The following is a 20,825-nucleotide window of genomic DNA, read 5'->3' as shown; positions in this document are numbered from 1 at the left end:
GACTAAGCAGACGAAGTCGTTTGGTTAAACCCCAAACAAACTTATTTTGCATAATAAGAAAAATGTAACTTTTGAAAGGTCATATTATAAATTTTGATAGCATTATAATTTTGGAATTCATTTTTGACGTCGTTATTTTAGTTAAATTTTCTATATAATTGTAACTGATAATTCATTTTACAGCGATTGTCCGCTACTGTATAGATGTAATAGTAATGCAATTATTAATGAAGAGTGTAAAACAGAGAAATCACAAAATTAAATGTTTAGGAAATTAATTATCAATTAAATCGCGCAAATAAATCACAAATATAAAATAATTTATTGTAACTTAATGTTATCATTTTAATTACAAAATTGTTCGTTATTTAATCAAGTCAATGTCTTTTTTAAAACACTGTAAATATTGTTTGTATTGTGATTTTTACAGTTTTATTGTAAATTTTTTTTAAATGTTTTTAGTTATAATAGATATATATTTAGGCCTATTCGGGGATTATACAAATATATTTATAATTATCGGGAAATAAATCGCAATCAATTTAATTAGTTTTAAAATGTTCTTAATAAAAAAACTTCTAGAAAGAGGACACCTGTGAGTGAATGACGCAAAGTATATAATTCATATTTGATTGTCCTAATGACACGTATGACGTCACAATTGTTGCGCGGAATAAAGTTTGTGTACACAACAAATAAACATCAGTATACAACAAGCGCTCCTTACTTAGTTTTCCTGTGCTTAGTTTCTTTCCAAAATATTTCGATTGAATTTATCAATTATTATTAGTATTATATTTACTATATATATCATAAAATAACGCATTATGCCTCTTATTTTGTTTTTGTAATACGACTGCCTACGTTAACACGAATAAATAACAAAGGTAAGAATAAGATGATATTTCAAATCGAACAGTAAGGCAATAAACTTGGTAGATTCCAAGTGAAGTCATAATATAGATATAGGCCTGGACATAGCATTGCATAATAAAATAACATTTTTAATATTAAAGTAAGAAAAATTCTGATTAATAATATTTTTAGAACAAAAATAAGTAAACTAAAGATATGCATAAATCCTACCCTACTTTCTGTCTAATCAAATATTTTGTTTAAATAACCGATTTTATAACTTTATTTTATATGAAATTGTTCATTTCATTGATTTACTACTTATTTAGAAATGATTGAAATATTAAAGGTATTTTTATAAAGGGTTTTTCAACGAATTATTTGGAATTATTATAACGTAACTAGGTTCCTAGAGGAGGGAATTGTTTTGATATGTAACTATAGAGATTTAAATCTGCCTAGTTACTTTACTACGCGCACAAATTACAGAATGACGTGTGCGATGCGCATGTAATGTGTATTATAGTGTGCGCGCTGGCGCGGTGACGACTTGTTGTTGAAAGATGAAACAATTGTCAACGTCATGAAATTCTATTGGTTAAAATTGACGAATCGGAATAAAAGGAAACCTACTGAGATGGATACATCATTTTTTGACAGGGAGGAGACAAAGAGTTAGAGTGGCCGCAGCATTTTCTGAATGGTCTACAGTTAAAAGCGGAGTCCCTCAAGGCAGCGTGTTAGGCCCTATATTATTTATAATTTTCATAAACGACCTACCTGATGCAGTTAAATCTAAAGTATGGATGTTTGCAGATGACACTAAGATGTTTAATATTGTGCATGAAAACAGAAATGATACAGTTCAAAATGATCTCAAGGAATTATCTGATTGGTCTAAAAGATGGCAGCTGAAATTCAACATCAATAAATGTAAAGTAATACATTATGGAAATTCAAATCCACAAATGCAATTCACTATGCCAACAGAGGAAGGTGACGAGGATCTGCCAAATGCCAATACTGAAAAGGACCTTGGAGTTACTTTTGATCAGTCTTTAAAATTGTCACTACAAACGAATGAAGCTGTAAATAAAGCAAATAGACTCATTGGACTGGTAAGGCGATCTTTTGCTTACATGGATAAGGATATGTTCCTGCCCCTTTATAAAAGTATAATTCGACCTTATCTGGAATACGCAAGCTGTATATGGTACCGTCTTCTAAAAGGTGATTTGGATAAGCTTGAAAGAGTGCAGCGTAGGGCCACTAAAATTGTCAAAAAGTTACGAGATAAATCTTGCGATCAGAGATTAAAAGAGCTTGGATTACCTACACTGAATTACAGAAGAAGGAGAGCGGACATTATACAAGTGTTATTATCAAGGGCTTGGATGATATTGAAGCCGAAACTTTTTTTGATTTTAGAGGGGACAGTAGAACAAGGGGCCATCAATTCAAATTAAGAAAGCCAAGAGCCCGACTGAAAATCAGAAGCCACTCCTTTTCAAGTAGAATCGTCAACAATCTATACCACACTACAGTACAAGCAGAAAACATTAATGCATTCAAGGACCACCTAAACAAAGACAGAGCAATGGGAGATAGATTTTGCTACCAATTCTAGTTAAATACTGTCATATACTGTACATTACTTGTACTGTAACTGTAACCGATTGTAATGGTCTAACGCCCTCTATATAGATAGTGTTGTGGAGAATGAATAAAGCCCCGGATGCGGGGAAGATGGAGAACAACTAAACCTAGACTCACGTGTGTTTACTTGTTGTGCTTTTATTGTTCAGATATTTACCTTAAATGGTGTTAGTACACAACAAATTGGCGACGTAGTGGGATTATTACATATCGTAATTTGTGATGGCTCAATTAGGAATCCTACACGAATATGTAGAAGCAGAAAACTGGTCGGATTATGTTGAGAGGCTAGAACAGTATTTTGTTGCGAACGATATCGACAACGGCGAGAAGAAACGAGCAGTGTTGCTGACGGTATGTGGAAAAAAAACGTACAGTTTGATGAAAGATTTACTGGCACCAGCGAAGGTGACCGACAAGTCATATGAAGATTTAATTAACTTGATAACTGGGCATACAGAGCCAAAGCCAAATATCATAGTTAGTCGATTTAAATTCTATTCTAATCATCGACAAAATAAAGAGAGTGTAGCGGATTACGTAGCACGATTGAGACGGCTAGCAGAACCATGTGACTTTGGGGCGACATTAGAAGAGATGTTGAGGGATCGTCTTGTGTTAGGTATTAATGATAATTCAATACAACGGCGAATGTTAGCAGAACCGGATTTAACATTTAAAAAGGCAGTTGATATTTCAGGCGCAATTTTGGCAGTGGACAAACAAGTGCATGATATTAATATGGAGGCAGGATACCCATCGATTGATACATCAGTTAAACAAATTCAAGGTAATCCTAGAGCCAGATTTAAGAGACAGGTGAAACCTAACTATGGGGAGAAAGCAAAGTGTTGGAAATGTGGCAGGGAAGGTCATCTTAGCAGAGATGAAAATTGTCCAGCGAAGAGGTCAAAATGTCATCGATGTGGAATCACAGGACATTTTGAAATTGTTTGTAGAAGTAAAAATAAACCACCTGATGGAAAGAAAAAGGGACATACTAATAGAAAGGTTAAGGGTCAGTTGGGAGAATTAGATGTAAATGATGATTATGAAGATTGTTGTGAATATGATTATAATACAGTAGCTTTACCAACTAGTAGAGATTGTAATGACATATATCATGAATTGTTTACTATTACTAATAATGTTATTCTAAGTAGAACAAGCACTGATCCATATCAAACAGTGTTAAATGTAAATGGTATTAACATTAAGATGGAAATTGACACAGGTGCCGCTGTATCTGTGATAAGTGATCATATGTTGAAACAAGTGTGGCCTAACAGTAAAGATAGACCCATAATTAAACCATCTGATGCTAAATTGAAAACATACACTGGAGAAGAAATTAAAGTAGTTGGTGTGTGTCATGTAAAGGTGAAATGTATGGAGGGTAAACTGGTTATGTTACCTCTAGTAGTAATTCCAGGGAGAGGATCCACCTTGATAGGCCGGAATTGGTTAACTAATCTACAATTAGATTGGGGTAAAATCAAACAAGTGCAAACTAAAGGATCTATGTTAAGTAGTGAAATAATTGGTAAATATGATAAAGTCTTTGAGAATAATTTGGGTGAAATTAAAGGATTTAAAGCCAGACTTTTGGTGAAGGAAGGGGCTGTTCCCAAATTCTGTAAAGCAAGGCCAATACCCTTTGGGATCAAAGATAAGGTCGAAAAAGAATTGCATAGATTAAAGCAAGAAGGCACAATTACGCCTATTAATTTTTCTGAGTGGGCTGCACCTATAGTACCCGTTATTAAGTCTGATGGTTCCGTACGAATTTGCGGAGACTACAAATTAACGATTAACCAAGTTGCGAAGGTAGATACGTACCCATTACCTTTAATTGATGATTTGTTTGCCAAACTAGGCGGGGGTAAAATTTTTTCCAAGTTAGACATGTCGCATGCATATCAACAACTTATTTTGTCTGAAGAGTCAAAACAGTATACAGTTATTAATACTCACCTAGGGTTGTATAAGTATAACAGATTACCGTTTGGAGTGTCATCAGCTCCTGGAATATTTCAGAGAGTTGTTGATAGTATTACATTAGGACTGCCCGGAGTTGTAGCATACTTGGATGATATCCTAGTATCGGGCACTAATCAAAGGGAGCATGACATGAACTTAGAAGGGTTGTTGCTAAAATTGAAGGAGGTCAACATTAAATTGAAAAGGGAGAAATGTGTATTTAATTCTAATGAGGTTGAATATTTGGGGTTTAAAATTGATGCAAAGGGGCTTCATCCCTTAAATACAAAGGTGAAGGCAATAAGAGATGCACCTAACCCAACCAATGTGACAGAATTAAAAGCCTATTTAGGTTTATTGAATTACTATGGTAGATTCATGAAAGATTTAAGTTCACTTTTAGCTCCACTATACGAGTTGTTAAATCACAATACAGAGTGGTTATGGTCAGATAGACAGGAAAATGCCTTTCGTATATCTAAAGAACTACTGACGTCATCTAATGTTTTAGTACATTATGATAGAAATAAACCTCTAATGTTGACATGTGATGCGTCACCCTATGGTGTAGGGGTCGTACTTTCCCATATAATTGATAATGTTGAACAACCAGTTGCTTTTGCCTCACGAAGGTTGTCGGAAACAGAATCTAGATATTCACAGTTAGATAAAGAAGCACTTGCAATTATATATGGTGTAAAAAAGTTTCATAAATATGTGTATGGTTGTAAATTTATGATTGTGACGGACCATAAGCCGTTGTTAGGGATTTTTGGTGAAGGGAAAGGTATTCCACAAATGGCTTCCCCCAGAATGCAAAGGTGGGCATTAATGTTATCAGGGTATGATTACAATTTGAAGTTTAAACCAGGGGAAGATAACCAAAATGCTGATGCATTGAGTAGAGTACCTGTAGGTGAAATACCTAAAGACCCTCCTATACCAGGAGACATAATTATGTTGCTAGAAAAAATTAACAATTCACCAATCAAGAGTAAAGATGTTGTAATATGGACTCGTAGAGATCCTACATTAAGTAAAGTATATAAGTATGTGCAAATGGGATGGAAAGATAATGTGGGAAATGACTCTGATTTGTTACCATATTATAGGAGAAAGAATGAACTAAGTACACTACGCTCGCGCTAAGGTCAAATTTTCGTTCGCCAAAATGGCGAAAGGTTTTGAAAAACATTAGCCAAATTGAAAATCCTTTAGCCAAATTTAAAAAAACATAAAAATTCGCAAAAATGTTAATTAAATAAATAATGCATGTATTTGTTTGTTATTTTACTTCTTTTACATTTATATATTATTATTATTAGGTATCCCAATGAAGCTGATTTTCGTTACCGCGATTTTAACACGTTCGTGAAATTTCAAAAAGTGACGTGTCTTTGAAGTTAAAAATATACTATTTCTTATGTACCTATGAGAATAAAAATTATATGCCTGGAAAGATCTTGTTTAAGGGATTATTTTTATATATTTTTAATCTATGTTTATTAAATATTTTAATAGAAAACGCGAGTTAAAAATGAGGTACAAAAGCCGGCGAGCCGAAATCCACGCGCTAAAAATAACTTTGGAAAACACCTACCCATTTTCGCACCCGATCGCACGAGGTCCATAATAGGTGGTGGAGTAATTTTTGTTGCATGTTATCAGGCTTTAAATACTCTTTATTTTGATACGTAAATCGGTTATCGGTTGAATTTTTGAGTCTTTCTCATTATCAAAATTTGGCTAATTTAGTATTGAATTAAAGCTAATTTATATTTCTGTTTGATAAACCACATCGTTTTATTTGACTTTGCGTGGACCTCGTGCGAAGAAGCCAACAAGACCAACCACTGAAAAAAATAATCCCTACCATAAATATCAGTGTTTACCATTTTCCTTACGGGGGATTTAGTTCTCCGCTTATTACTAAATTACTGTCGCCCAGGCAATGTGCATGGTATGCATGTATTAGCGCGTTAATTAATGATTGGATAACCCCCGCAGTGGACTGTTCCATTTTCTGAACTAGTCTTCGCCGTACCGTCTTCGCCGCACACGAGGCATGTCGAAAAATGTCGCCTCTCATCATGGAATATTTGCTTCGAAACGTCAATTTTATTTACCGATTTATTAAATATTTAATAAGTGGAATATTTATCAATCTATTATATAAAACAAGTACGTTAGAAACAAATGTACCGCAGAAATTTAAGAAGCTTTGAATTTGCTATGCAGCGGCCGTAACCCATTCTATGTAGGCGGCCGAAACGCGGTTTGGCCAGGGTTGCCGTTGTAGTATACGCTGTTTCTTAGCTATTCAATTTAAAGCGCAACTTTCGGTTAGAATAATCGAAAGGGAAATAAAATTAAACATGTTAACATTATACTATTGAGGTAATTACTTTGTTAAATTTAAAATTCCCTATTTTAAATAACAGAACAGCCTCGTTTACGGAAGTATTCGTCCACATGTTTCTGTTTATATTTTCTTCTCGAAGTTCATTTTCTACGTCGAAGAATAGGGACTTCCCCTTTTATTCGCTCATCATCACACGTCGACGACGGCCGGCCACGAACCAATCACATTAACTGTGTGTCATTAAAACGTCATCGAGGCACGCTCTGCGCATGTTTAAACAGAACTAAAAAAATGAACACGGCGATCGTGACATCGTCACATAAAATGCTGTGGTGGTAAAAAGTGTACCCGAGTCAGAAAGTACCGAAGTGTGGCGAATTCTCGCTCCCATAAGAAGTCTAGGCTAGGCTAGGCCTAGGCTTGGAAATGTATTTTCGCCTATTTGGCGAACGAGGCAATAATTATTTTCGCCAAATGGAGACTCCAGTCGCCATTGGCGAATTGGCGAGCGGTTAGCGCGAGCGTAGGTACAGAGAATGGTATTGTTCTTTGGGGTGCACGTATTGTTATGCCAAGTGCAGGAAGGGAAACAATGTTGAAACAATTACATGAAGGACATCCAGGGATTGCGAGAATGAAAGCAGTTGCACGCACATATGTTTGGTGGCCAAATATGGATAGTCAAATTGAGGAGACTGTAAAAGCTTGTACGCAATGCCAGTGTCATAAGAACTTGCCCGCAGCTGCACCGCTAAATCCGTGGCCATGGCCAGAAAAAGCATGGTCCAGGATTCACATTGACTATGCCGGTCCATTCATGAACAAAATGATTTTAGTGGTAGTGGATGCACATTCTAAGTGGATAGAAGCAGTAGCGATGGACACGAGCACTTCTCAAGCAACGATAGCAAAGTTAAGAAACATGTTTGCGACTTTTGGAATCCCTGAACTGTTAGTTTCAGATAATGGATCGAATTTTACGAGTGAGGAATTTGCAGAATTTCTCAAGCGTAACGGTATAAAACATGTTCGAACCGCACCTTATCACCCTGCGTCAAATGGACAAGCGGAACGCGCTGTAGAGACTGTAAAAGAAGGACTTAGAAAAATGGAGACCGGAAACATGGAGACAAAACTTGCTAGATTTTTATTTAACTACCGAAACACACCCCATACAACTACAGGAGAAACACCAGCCAAGCTTATGTTCGGAAGACCCATTAAAACTCATCTACATTTGTTAATGCCAAATATTGGAGCCCAAGTGAGAAAGGGGCAGGCAGAGCAAAAACAGCGACATGATTCAAAAGCGAAAGAGCGAGTATTTAGTGTGTCAGAGAACATTTTTGTACGAGACATCGTGAAAGGTATATGGCTACCAGGTGTAATAACAGAACAATCGGGTCCGGTTTCATATCATTTAAAGTTAAACGATGGCAGAGTTTTTAAAAGGCACGTAGACCACATTCGCAAACGAACAACAGATGAACCAAAGGAAAACGAGCGAGACGACGTTTTATCATATCCTTTTAGTTTGAGCAATACTAACCATGAGACAGCGAACAACGCACCTCCAATCGTAAGGCGCTCACATCGAGCAAGACATCCTCCAGACAGATACCAATAGATACATTCAGTGAGATCAGTTGTGTTTAAACATTGTTAAAGTAGTTGTTAGATAGTAGTTGATGTTTACTTGTTATTTTTTTTTTTGGTTTAAAGGAAAAGGAAAGAGGCAATTGTTAAAGAGAAAGTAGTTATGATAAGAGTTGTTTAAAGATAGGTTAAGGATACACTACATTGTTATGTTTTCTTATCTAAGAAGGAAGGGATGTCATATACTGTACATTACTTGTACTGTAACTGTAACCGATTGTAATGGTCTAACGCCCTCTATATAGATAGTGTTGTGGAGAATGAATAAAGCCCCGGATGCGGGGAAGATGGAGAACAACTAAACCTAGACTCACGTGTGTTTACTTGTTGTGCTTTTATTGTTCAGATATTTACCTTAAATGGTGTTAGTACACAACAAATACAGAAGAAATGGAGGGCGTTTAAAAGGCCTTAATCATGAGCCCGAAGATTCAAGTAAGAAGTAAGATCAATAAGCATAAGGTTTTGATTGGCGGAACTGTATGCGACACATAACTTGCAGCCAATGATGATCGACGTAAAATACACACACAACCATAGTAGTGTACAGTGTGTATATTTGTGATGATGTTATGTGACATATTTTTGTATATTTTTAGTTTCACAATTGTCAAAGAAAGATGGTGAATATGAATCAGTACAACAGTGTAAATTATGTTTGTTGCAACACAGATACTGTACCAAAACGGAAAAATAATACAACCACAATACAATGCTCTTCCTCCTCAATCATTTCTATTTCTAACGATCTACTGCTTTTCTACAAACTTACAGTACAGTACCCTTTATCGTAGGTTTGGAATGACAAAGATGGATATTGCTGGAGAACTGCAGTGGGTAGGAGGTTCCCATCCCTGATGAAATGCATACTAATTAACTTGAATTTGAAGGGTGTAGGCCTACTAAATAGGACTTGTTTATGTGTCAATTATGCATCTAAGTCAAACAAGGCCAACAGCCATTAAGTCGCGTGCTACAATGCATAGTGATACCGGACCGACAGACAGATCGACAGACCGACCGACCGACATAGTGAACTATACTGACCGAAATTACTGAACATGTTTAAAAATGTTGAAATGTTTAAAAACATTTATATTTTTTAAATTTACACGTGCGTAGCCTGTCACTTTTGACGTGCTCGTAAAACGTAATTTCGAGTTAAGTAAGTCAAGAAAACAGAAATCGGGCAAAAAGAGTGCGCAATAACATTTAACGCGCAGTGCGCGCGCAAAAATCTGCGCAGTCATTTTGTAAACGCTTAAAATTTCCTGAAACGTACTCTTATTTCGCACGTAATTGTATTGCCATATGATGATTTATGCCCTGAAATTTATGAGTACCAAATTTTATTTAATTGTGATTCATGGTTGTGAAGATATGATTACAAACGTGATTTCGTTAAATCGTGCGTAGACCGCGTAATTTTTTATTGCGCATCGTGAAAACATAACTACATCGATTCCTGGCCATAAGGAATATTCTGTGAAAAATTGACATAGCTAGATTAAACTGATATCAAGATAAGTTCAGAAAGCGATAAAACGCATAGTGATACCGGACCGACAGACAGACCGACAGACAGACCGACAGACAGACAGACAGACCGACCGACCAACCGACCGACATAGTGAACTATAGAGTCGCGTCCACGCGACTAAAAATGGTATACCTTCACATCACTGTTCCAATCTTTTGTTAAACTTCGTAAATTGACTACTTCATAAGGCAATTCAAGTTCCGGTAATCAATCTCGACTCCAATCCCTTTTTCATCGAATTTTTATAGATTCTTAAATTGTGGCTACGGGTGGTGGTGCTAGTAGGATGTTTTTCTTAAACTTCAGGCCTACTGTATTTAGTCGGAGGAGGTAAATCTACTAATGAAAATTAAAATGTGAATATACTTCCCATTCTCTTGATATTATTATTAGACAAAATTATTACAATACTATGCGGTACTTTTCTATCTGAACTTCCTTACTGTACTCTAAAAAGTATGCGTTGTAAAAAAAATAAATAAAACTGAAAATAACCACTTGAACTACTGAACGGCGACATAATGCTTGTTTCCTGATTTCAATGATACATTTATGACACTAGGCTTTTATAACCGATACTAATGTTAGTATTGAGTTGAAATACACACTCTGAAAAGCTGAATTGAATTGGTAGTATATTTTAAAGAATCTATCTAAGTAAGAACCGCTCAATAATATCGGTGCGTTTTTAATTTCAGTGAAATTGCAATCAGAGTGAAGCTGCAACAATTGAAAATTTGTTTTTAATTAATTTACAATGAAGTTTGTCAGACAATTTGAAATTTGTGTACATGCTTACATAATAATTATTTTTACTGTCAACAGTCAGATTTTAATTTCTGGCCCTAAAGATGCTCGAGTAAGAATCGGCTCAGACGTTGTTTTCAACTGTAAAGCGATTTATATGAATTACACGTTGTATTGGAAAAACGATACTCGGTATCTTACCAGGGGTGACCGGTTGTTTCGATCTACGTCTCGAAGCAAATACTCTGTTTCTTTTGACAGTTCATTTTACCGTTTAACGATTTCAAACGTACAGCTTTCTGATGCTGGATTATACGAGTGTCGGGTTTTTTTTTTCATTTTTCATTTATTCATTTAGCATCCATTCAACAATACATTTAAAATACATAACAAAGAAAACAACAAACAATTGGAAAATTAAAATTGGTTGGTTATAATAGGAAAAATGCACTACCTTTCCAGCCAACTCCTGCGACTGCTAAGCTAACGGTCCTCCAGCCACCATCTCAAACTTCTCCCCAGTGTTTTATAAAAAGCAATGCTAAGTGGATTTTTTACGAGACACCATTATACATTGGTGAGTCAATCATATTTCATTGCGACTCAGTAGATCATAAAAATACATCTCCACATCTTATCATCACGGTATCTGATGTCATTGTTTCTGATAATATTGTAAGTGATGTCATTGACTTCAAATAGGTAAAATCTGATACAATTATTATTGAAAGGGAAGATATCGAATTGACATGCTATCTTGACAGTGAAGCTTTGGATGAGACAAGAAATTGTACAATCAGACTTAATGTATTGTCACCTGATGTGAAAATTAAACCTAAATTACTATCAGTGCAAGAGACAGATGCTGTTCATTTCCAGTGTTCTGCAAAAAACTTTAAGACAAACAATCTTCAGTATGAATGGCAGGTCTCACCATATACTGTATTCCTGGAGACATTGTTAATTCAACAACGTCAATTTTTGACATCATAGATCTTAAGCTTAATAATACTTTAGTCGATAGTCAACTATTTATCATTACATGTTTTGTAAGAGAAGATGGAATGGTTTGGAATTCATCCACTACTTTAAACATAACACGAGAGATCCATATTAATCTACCACCGACAGTTCTTAACCATGATCAGGACTCTAATAGTAATATTGATGGACTATCTAAACTTGATAGCAACAAATCTGAACTAGTAATAGTGGGAGTGGTTATAGGAAGGGCCGTCGTTGCTATAACTGCAATATTGTTAATAGTTATTATTATTCGGCAAACATTACGCCGAATCCTGTTCAGCAATACATTTATAAAATCAGAAACCCAGGATAATGACAACAAATTAGACTCGTTCGTTAATAAGAGAATAAGAATGACAACTAATGTACACGAAGGTGGTTTCTTGTGATAATGCTATTTATTATTTATCTGTATCCAATGAAGATGATGAAGTTTAATATGATAACTGAGCACCTGTTTACAAGGTATCACACACGATAACTAAACATTGGATCTGAAAAAACTTTGCTGAACTAGATATTTCACGTGATGGTCACCGTCACATGGCTGCAAATTTGAGTTAGTGTTTACCGACCGACCGACCAACCGACCGACATAGTGAGCTGTAGAGTCGCGTTTGCACGCGACTAAAAACCAGAGATGATGATAATAAAGTATAAGTAAAATAACCCATCATAATTTAGGTGATCAATAGTAGTCTAAAGAGTGTTACCTATACAAATTATTATCTGAATTTTACTAATTATCAGAATGTCTCTGTATCATAAAGTTGCTGTGACAAGGCTGGGTTTTGCCATACGTTTAGTTTATTTTAATTAAATTCAATAAATTAATGATTGAATAAGATAGATTGTAAATATTTACAAAATATTAGTAGTATGAAATGTAACTTCTTTGTGTTTATACTTCCATAGCTAATCGTTTTTATATTACACTAGTCAGATGTACCTCAATATTTTATATTATTAATCAGCTTTTCTTTTTAGTCTTTTGATATACACAGTAAACTAATCAGTTACAACAGTATAATAATTGGTAAATATTGGATACTGTGAAGCCGTTGTATTTATAAAACCTAGTCTCTGAGCCTATCGCAAATGTTTCTTGAATTTTATGTAAAAATAAAATTAAAACTAGAGGGTACTCCGAGAGTACAAACCTCCGCCTACTGTAAAATTCCCCTACATAAAATGTCCCCGGAAAATAAATATATTTTTTTTACATTTATTTTAATTATTTCTAAGTGTAAATACACTACAAAGTTGTGGATGAGAGTTTGGTGTAATGGTTATGTATCCAGCCTCTCACAGTTGAGATCGCTGGTTCAAGTCCCGCTGAGTTTTTTTTTTTTTTTTTTATTTCTTTTTTTAAAATTATATGATGAGTTATTGATCATTGTGGCTAAGTTTGGTGAGAATTGGATAAAAACTGTGGTCTCTAGGCAGTAAAATAGTTTTTTGTTAGTTGTGACCTTGACCTATGACCTTTTCCCCTCAAAGTCGAACTTGTCCGAGCTTTTGGGGCATAGATCATTGTGACCAAATTTGGTGAGAATCGGATAAAAACTGTGGCCTCCAGACTGTTCACAGACAGACAGACAGACAGACACACAAACATACAGGGGTGAAAATATAACCTCCTTGGCGGAGGTAACAATAGGAAATGTGTGCTTTGATTTACCATTATCATCTTATTTAAGAAATTGAAAAAAATCATGTTATGAATAATTGTAAATAGGAAGTATAGGTCATGTAATCGTATGGCGTATTAATATATAAACTATAATTATTATGTTTACCTGAATTTACCAGGAATTGCATAATACTGGATATTTATTTCCTCTCTGTCAGTTACTGTTATTAATAGATAATTAAAAAAGGTCAAATATTTAACAAAAACATGGGAAATATGAAAGATAATTTATACCATATTTTCTTCTCTAGATTCTGCTAATTGATTATATTATCATTGCTTTTCATTTTACAGATATTTTATAATAATAATTAATGTATATTATAGAATTTTGCTGTAAACATAAATTAATCAGTTGCAATTAAAAGGTACTAAAAGCATTGTGTTATATTACATCTGAAAATTAGTTTTATGGCACAGTTTTTTTATAAGTATAATAACCATCGAAAAGTCTTATAATAATAATGCAAGTGGTTTTTGTCCAATTGAATACTGACACACCTTAAATTTGATATAGGCCTACAATAACTATTTGGATTTGTTAAATGCTGCATAACAAACAATTTGTATGGACGAAGGGCATTGTATTTCCTTATTGTTTAACTGATACTTTGTTTATTTCATAATCAACCTAAAATACTCGATACCAGAGATCGTATCGAGTAGTCATACCCATCCTGAAATATGTTCGTCATGAATGGTATGTTTTAGGAAAATCCCCTTTCCTCCATTTTGGCGAACAAGCGTTGGATAATTATCAGGAAATAATTATACAGTATTTTAAATTCTAAAACTCATACAGTAGCTCACAGTGAAGCTGAGTAGAAACTGAAACGCAAACATTTATTTGTGTTCAATCTACAATGGAGTTTGTCAGACTATTTGGAGTGTATGCTTACATAATAACTATTTTAATATCTACTGTCAACAGCCTGACTTTAATTTCTGGTCCAGACGACGCTCAAGTAAGAATCGGATCAGATGTTGTCTTTAACTGTAAAGCAACTTATAATACGTATTATTATACATTGTTTTGGAAAAACGAAACTCAGTATCTTACCAAGGGTGACCGATTGCTTCAATCTACGTCTCGAAGCAAATACTCTGTTTCTTTTGACAATTCATTTTACCGTTTAACGATTTCAAACGTACAACTTTCTGATGCTGGACTCTATGAATGCGGGTATGTTTATAATAGCAATCCCTACTACTCTTTCTACCCAACTCCTGCTACTGCTACACTAACAGTATACCAGCCACCATCTGCAGCCTCTCCTGAGTGTTGGTTAAGAGAAATTATAATTGGATTGCAAAAAAAGTTATACATTGGGGAGTCAATAACATTTCATTGTAATTCAAGAGACCATAGAAGTACATCACCAAATCTTAAAATCATGGTATCTGACGTCAGTGTTGCTGAGAATATTGTAAGAGATGTAATTGACTACAAAGAGGTAAGATCTGATAACATTATAATTGAAAGGAATGACACTGAATTGACATGCTATCTTGACAGTGAAGCTTTGGAAGATACAAGAAATTGTACAATCAGACTAAATGTGTTATTACCTGATGTGGAAATTAAACCTAAATTACTATCAGTGCAAGAGGCGGATGATGTTTATTTCCAGTGTTTTGCGACAAATTTTAAGACAAACGATCTCCAGTATGAATGGCAGGTCTCACCATATGTTCCGGGTGACATTGTTAATTCCACAACGTCAATTTTGAACATCACAGATCTTAAGCTTGATAATACTTTGCTTAAAAATCACTTATTTACCATTACATGTTTTGTAACAGAAGATGAAATGGTTTGGAATTCATCCACTACTTTGACCATAACACGAGAGACTATTGATGGGCCTATATCTAAACTTGATAGCAACAAATCTGAACTAGTAATAGTGGGAGTGGTTATAGGAAGGGCCGTCGTTATTATCGCTGTGATATTGTTAATAGTTATTCTTAATCGCCAAACATTACGCCGAATCCTGTTCAGCAATAAATGTATAAAATCAGAAACACAGGATAATGACAACAAATTGGACTCGGTAGTTAATAAGAGAATAAGAATGACAACTAACGTAGACAAAGATAGGGGACTTTGTGGTAATGCTGTGTATTATTCTTCAGTGCCAAATCAAAATGATGTCAACGCAGAAGACGTTAAAAATGATGTTTAAGTTTAATATGAGAGCTGACTTAACAGGGTGTCAAACGATGACAAAACGGGAACCTACATAACTATGTTGAGCTACATCTTCAAATGTCTAGTTCATGTTCTAGACCTAGACATATATAGTCACCTTAATTCTATGCCACACTGGTAAACCGAAAACACATATAATACAAACTATAAATACAATTATTCAAGTGATCACATACAATAGTAATAGAGTCTAGGATAAACAAGCCATATAATCTGAAATTTACTATCGACTGCATACCAGGTTGATTTGTCACCTACGTCAATTATAGCTGCATACACGGCTGGGGTTTTACATGTACGCCCTTTGTTACGCTTTTGTAAAATACTTCATATGTTTTCCAAAGCATTGAAAAGTAATTTAAACATTTTCTTTCTTAAGTATATTCTTTTTTAATTTAACTGCTAATTGTTTCAATATTATTATATATCTGATGTATCGATGAACTCTAAGACAAACAACACTCTGCTTTAAGATGAAAAGTTCGTCTTATCTCATTTCTGCTTTAGTATAGAAAAAAAAATTTGACAACGCGAGTGCGCTAGTGCGTTTTCCGCGACGCTAAATATTAATATCGACCTTCAGTAAGATGGCAAAACTAATATTCCGGGATAGGTACGACCCATTTGTCTAACCAACAGTTACTTTTAGAAAATGTATCGGCTGCCAAGGTTAGCTGCCAATGGTACAAATAAATAAATGTTGATTTGATTTAAGTTTAGGGCGATTGATTTTCCAACTTTTGTGCTCTTTCTCTATTTTAAATAACAAAAGCATAGAAACCAGAATGCGCCCTCTCTTGTTGGGAGTGAAAGTGCGGAGAATGTTATAGCGCCATCGGTAAAACTAAACCAAAATTAAAATACCGTCATATAGAGAGGAACTAGTTATCAGAGATTCATAGCTCAGAGATTTAGCAAGATGTATTCCCTCTATTTACATGTTAAGTCAATAAACTGTTCATAGTATGGAACATCTAGATTAATTGTGACTTCGGAAACTCTGAATAAGTCAAAACTAATGTCATCATAGAATTGAGGACTTGTTTATTAGGTAATCTGAGGGCAATCAACAGGCACATGGTTTTGGATGACGCTTTAAAGGCAAGGAAAAGGTTTGGTACCTCTAAAGTGTCTAGGCCAATGTAATTGGTCGGTACACGTCCCTAAAGTGTCTAGACCGCATTTAAAACCTCAGGAAAACTTTAAATTATTTATTGAAAATATTGTATATAATTGCCATGAATTATCCATTAATAATGATTACGAAACTAACTGATGTTTTAAAACAAAATTGAAGTTAAAATTGAAAAATAAAAATGTCATACTCCTGGAGAGAAAAGTAACGTACAGAAAATCTACCAAACGATGGGTCATCTAAACTGTTGCTTGTGATTGGGTGGAAATACTTGCGTGTACATAGGCCTATACGAGGAGGAAGATTCTTCAAAATAAATCAAATCAGATCGTGTTAATAATAATGCGATAATGTTAAGGACATGCATGAAAAGAAACTCTCAAAGACTTGTTTATGTAAAGCATATCTTGTATATGTTTGTCTGTGAACCGGACTTCCTCCTTTAAGGAGGACAGTGAATGATTTCACTTTTATTACCATCTCGGTAGTTTGCCAAAATAAAAAAAAAAGAATTAAGAAGAAAATTATATACTTTTTCTTATTATTTCCGAACTAAATTAAAGCGATACTTTCAGGAGTCCAAAGAATTGACCATTCAATTATCAATATCGCTGTTTGATGTGCTTGAAATAAAGAACAATATGTAGACCTAATGCATATTGTTCTTACATTTAATTAATATTTAAACTAATTATTTCATCTATTTTAATAAAATATTTTTAAGTGATTTTATTGCAGCACCAACCAGGAAGAGTGTAATTTTACTCTTCCCTGATCTAATAATATATTATGCTATTATACCAATTAGGAAATATTAGATGCAATTTATATACAACAATCAACCGGTAATTGTTGTAGGTTTATCGCCTCTGAGTTTAATATTTCAATATGCATAGTGATTGTTATAAGAAAATATATATTATTTATATTAACGGGTGTAATAAAAACAAATATTCTTGGTGAAATAAATATAAATTAAATTTAATTTAAAACTCGAGTCAACAGTATCGAAGCCATTTTGGTTTAAACAAGGATAAACTGCCTATAATAATAACTAGAGAAGCTGGTAAACTAAGGTGTGCTAGCGTAGATTTCTGCAAACGTTTTCTGCAGTCTGTGGAAGTTTGTCGACACGAATACACTGGCTTTGGAGAACCTTTCTTTGACAAACTTGGGAAGCTTAAAACTACCTTCTCTTACTGGAGGCCGACTTTTTGTCCATCTGCAGCAGTATTACAATGACTACACCGAAAATGATTTGATTGGCTGTGTTCACACACATCAGCAAACTAGTTTGTCAAAAAAACTTTTGTTTGCAAACTTGAGCAAACTCCGAGTTAGGCCCTATTTACATTATAAAACTTTATATGACAAAAAATGTGATATGCCCATATATGGGCATGATGATGTCATTTCACTACCATATTTGGGCATATCAGTATACTACCATATTTGGGCACATCACACTTTTTTTTATCAAACTAGTTTGACAGTGTAGACAGAGCTTTAGTCAAAACAAGTTTTACTTGTGCAGATCAGTTGAAAAATTGCAGAAAACAAGTTTGCAGAAGTGAGCTGCACTAGCAACCTTTGCAGACATGAATTTAAAGTGAATGAAAGGTAAAGTGTGCTAAATGCAGACATTGCTTAAGTTCAGTTTTCTGCTATTTGCAGAAGTTTTCAACTGGAAAAATGTTGGAAATTTGTTTTTTTCTTAAGTTTGCTATATAATGTGGAATAGGTGGTGGTGAGGTCATCGACTCAACAAATAACGATAAAAACAACATCCGTGCATCCGTGTAGAAAGAACTTTCAGCGAAAACATCGTCATTATTATTGTTACATTATTATAAACAACTTTTTATATATAATACAGAAAGCAAGTATTAGGTGAGGTCGTCGACTCCATTTCTTAAAAATATTCAATCTGATAAAAATAACGGCGAGTTAATGACATGTATAAAAGTAATTTTCCCAGAAAACATCAACCACTTGACGATTTTAAAACTAAGCCGATATAAAGTACACATATTGACATGGTATTATTTATTATAAACAACTTGACAAGACGGAAAGCAGGTATTGGGTAACAGGGTGCAAATAATGGGTAAAACAACAACGGGCTAAAGGCATTCGTCTATAAAAGCAACTTTCCCTGAAAATATCAGTCAGAGATCAACAAGGTATACTACAAGACACTATCAATTCTAAGCAACTTTCAAGGCGGAAAGCAAGTATTATTTCAAAGCAGATAATCATCAATAATCAAGGTAACATTTATTTATATGATAGTTTTTTTCGACAGCTTGATCTTTCTGACTGTTTTACTTTTATTCTTTGATTTAGTCTTTTCCTTATTATTTGTATGTATATTGAGATTGAGCTGATACCCACAATTTTCAGTAAATTGATTTGTATGCATGTCACGTACTGTATTTAGTGTTGTAGATTGCATAAATAATCAAAATTGCCGATAGATTTTATTTGTGTTATCTTATCTCAAATTATTATTAAGATAAAATAATTATAGGCCAAAGTTAGTCGTTTGGTTGTACTGTAACTGCAGTAGGTAATGATTTTTAATTTTTGAACTTAAATTAATTTAAAACTTAATCTATTATTATTTCTTTTAATAAGACATTTTATTGTCTGATCTTTGTTTAAATTTCATTTACAGTAGAAGTCCTTCTTTAGAACACCCCTATTAAGGGACACCTTACGGCAATACGAGAGGCAGTATATGTTTTTACACTATAACCAACACCAAATTGTTGATCAACCCCTATTAATGGGACAACAGTTTTCATTAATAAAACGTTGGCTGCTAAATTTTCATTTCTTCTCAATTTCTTCAAGTCCAGTTCAATTATTGTTCATTTTGGTATATTTGTTTTTGGTATTTAATTATGGGGGTGTTCACTATCTAAGAGCCTATTAAACACGTGCGTCACCCACTGTGTAGCCAACACATTTATTCATTCACATCCCTAAATTTACAATCGCGTATTCTGTAATTTTACTCAACGCTATTCAATTGTTGTTTGACGTCCATCGCGGAGGCGAAATACATTCGCCAATGTGGTTCAACAAATTAAATAAGAAACTCAAATCACGAAAATAAAAGGTCGCGAAATAGTTAAAATTGTAAAATGGTGAAAATTTATGACCGCGAACACTTTGAGCTTTACAATATTTGTTTTTGGTATTTTCTGCGCAAACTCTTATTAAAGGGACAATCGTTTTCTGGTTAGTGGACATTAAGGGGACACTTTTTGGGCCTCGAATGTGTTTGTGGTTTCATTTTTTATAATTGCAACTAACAGTTAATTTTAAAAACATTTTTTAATGATTTATTATTATTTAATGTTTTTTTAGTTTTCACGATTATTTAATGTTTATTACCATGTTTAAAGGCCTATTTACACTAGGACGATAACGATCGATGATAAATAGACAAATATGCATTTATGTTTTAGTTATTTTCTATTTTAAAAACTATTTATTTTTTATTAAGGGTGGAAGATAAATAAGTAAATAACCGTATTTGAGTAAATTTAGAAAAAAACACTAATTAACGAAGAGTGCAACTTGAGTTATTTTCTATAAACAAATTGTTTAGTTATTTTATATTTACACAATTTTTTGTTATTTTTTATTTACAAATGTTTAAATTATTTTCTATTTTACAAATTATTTTTTGTTTATTAAGGATTGAAGATGAATAAGTTATTCTTTTTGTCAATGCTTCTTGTCCTGATTGCGTTATCGGCAGCAAGACCTGGAAGTAAGATTAATTTTGTATAATATTTAATATTATAATGCTAATAATTTTGGTAATACTTTAATGCAATATATGTACATTTGATTGATTTTTAATTATTTTTGATACACCATTATGAAACAATTTATTTTGTCATGAGATGGAAAACTGGAAACAAATTAATTTCCTAGTTTAATAGTGTA

General features: G+C 33.9%; 2 protein-coding genes and 2 long non-coding RNA genes across 5 annotated transcripts in view; all 4 read left to right on the top strand.

Annotated features, from left to right (window-relative positions):
* LOC144847788 (uncharacterized) overlaps positions 1–20,825 on the top strand; it is a 70,350-nt gene that overhangs the window by 8,329 nt on the left and 41,196 nt on the right. The gene's annotated exons all lie outside the window — the stretch shown is intronic.
* The window catches only part of LOC144847774 (uncharacterized), a 37,832-nt gene that overhangs the window by 15,479 nt on the left and 1,528 nt on the right, over positions 1–20,825 (top strand). The window contains exons 1-2 of one of the 2 annotated variants that reach the window (XR_013613783.1): positions 18,872–19,132; positions 20,572–20,646. This is a non-coding gene — a long non-coding RNA (uncharacterized LOC144847774). Of the gene's footprint in view, positions 1–18,871; positions 19,133–20,571; positions 20,647–20,825 lie in introns of those variants that run through there. The other variant, XR_013613784.1, reaches the window with a different exon arrangement.
* LOC144835826 (uncharacterized) lies at positions 1,836–2,321 on the top strand. Its single transcript, XM_078690928.1, has one exon. The coding sequence runs from the start codon at positions 1,836–1,838 to the stop codon at positions 2,319–2,321; it is 486 nt and encodes a 161-aa protein (XP_078547054.1).
* LOC144835817 (uncharacterized) lies at positions 2,734–5,640 on the top strand. The gene has a single exon (XM_078690916.1). The coding sequence runs from the start codon at positions 2,734–2,736 to the stop codon at positions 5,638–5,640; it is 2,907 nt and encodes a 968-aa protein (XP_078547042.1).

Source organism: Antedon bifida, chromosome 1, assembly GCF_963402885.1.
Source record: "Antedon bifida chromosome 1, ecAntBifi1.1, whole genome shotgun sequence".
Taxonomy (NCBI): domain Eukaryota; kingdom Metazoa; phylum Echinodermata; class Crinoidea; order Comatulida; family Antedonidae; genus Antedon; species Antedon bifida.
This window is presented reverse-complemented; position numbering and strand designations above follow the sequence as displayed.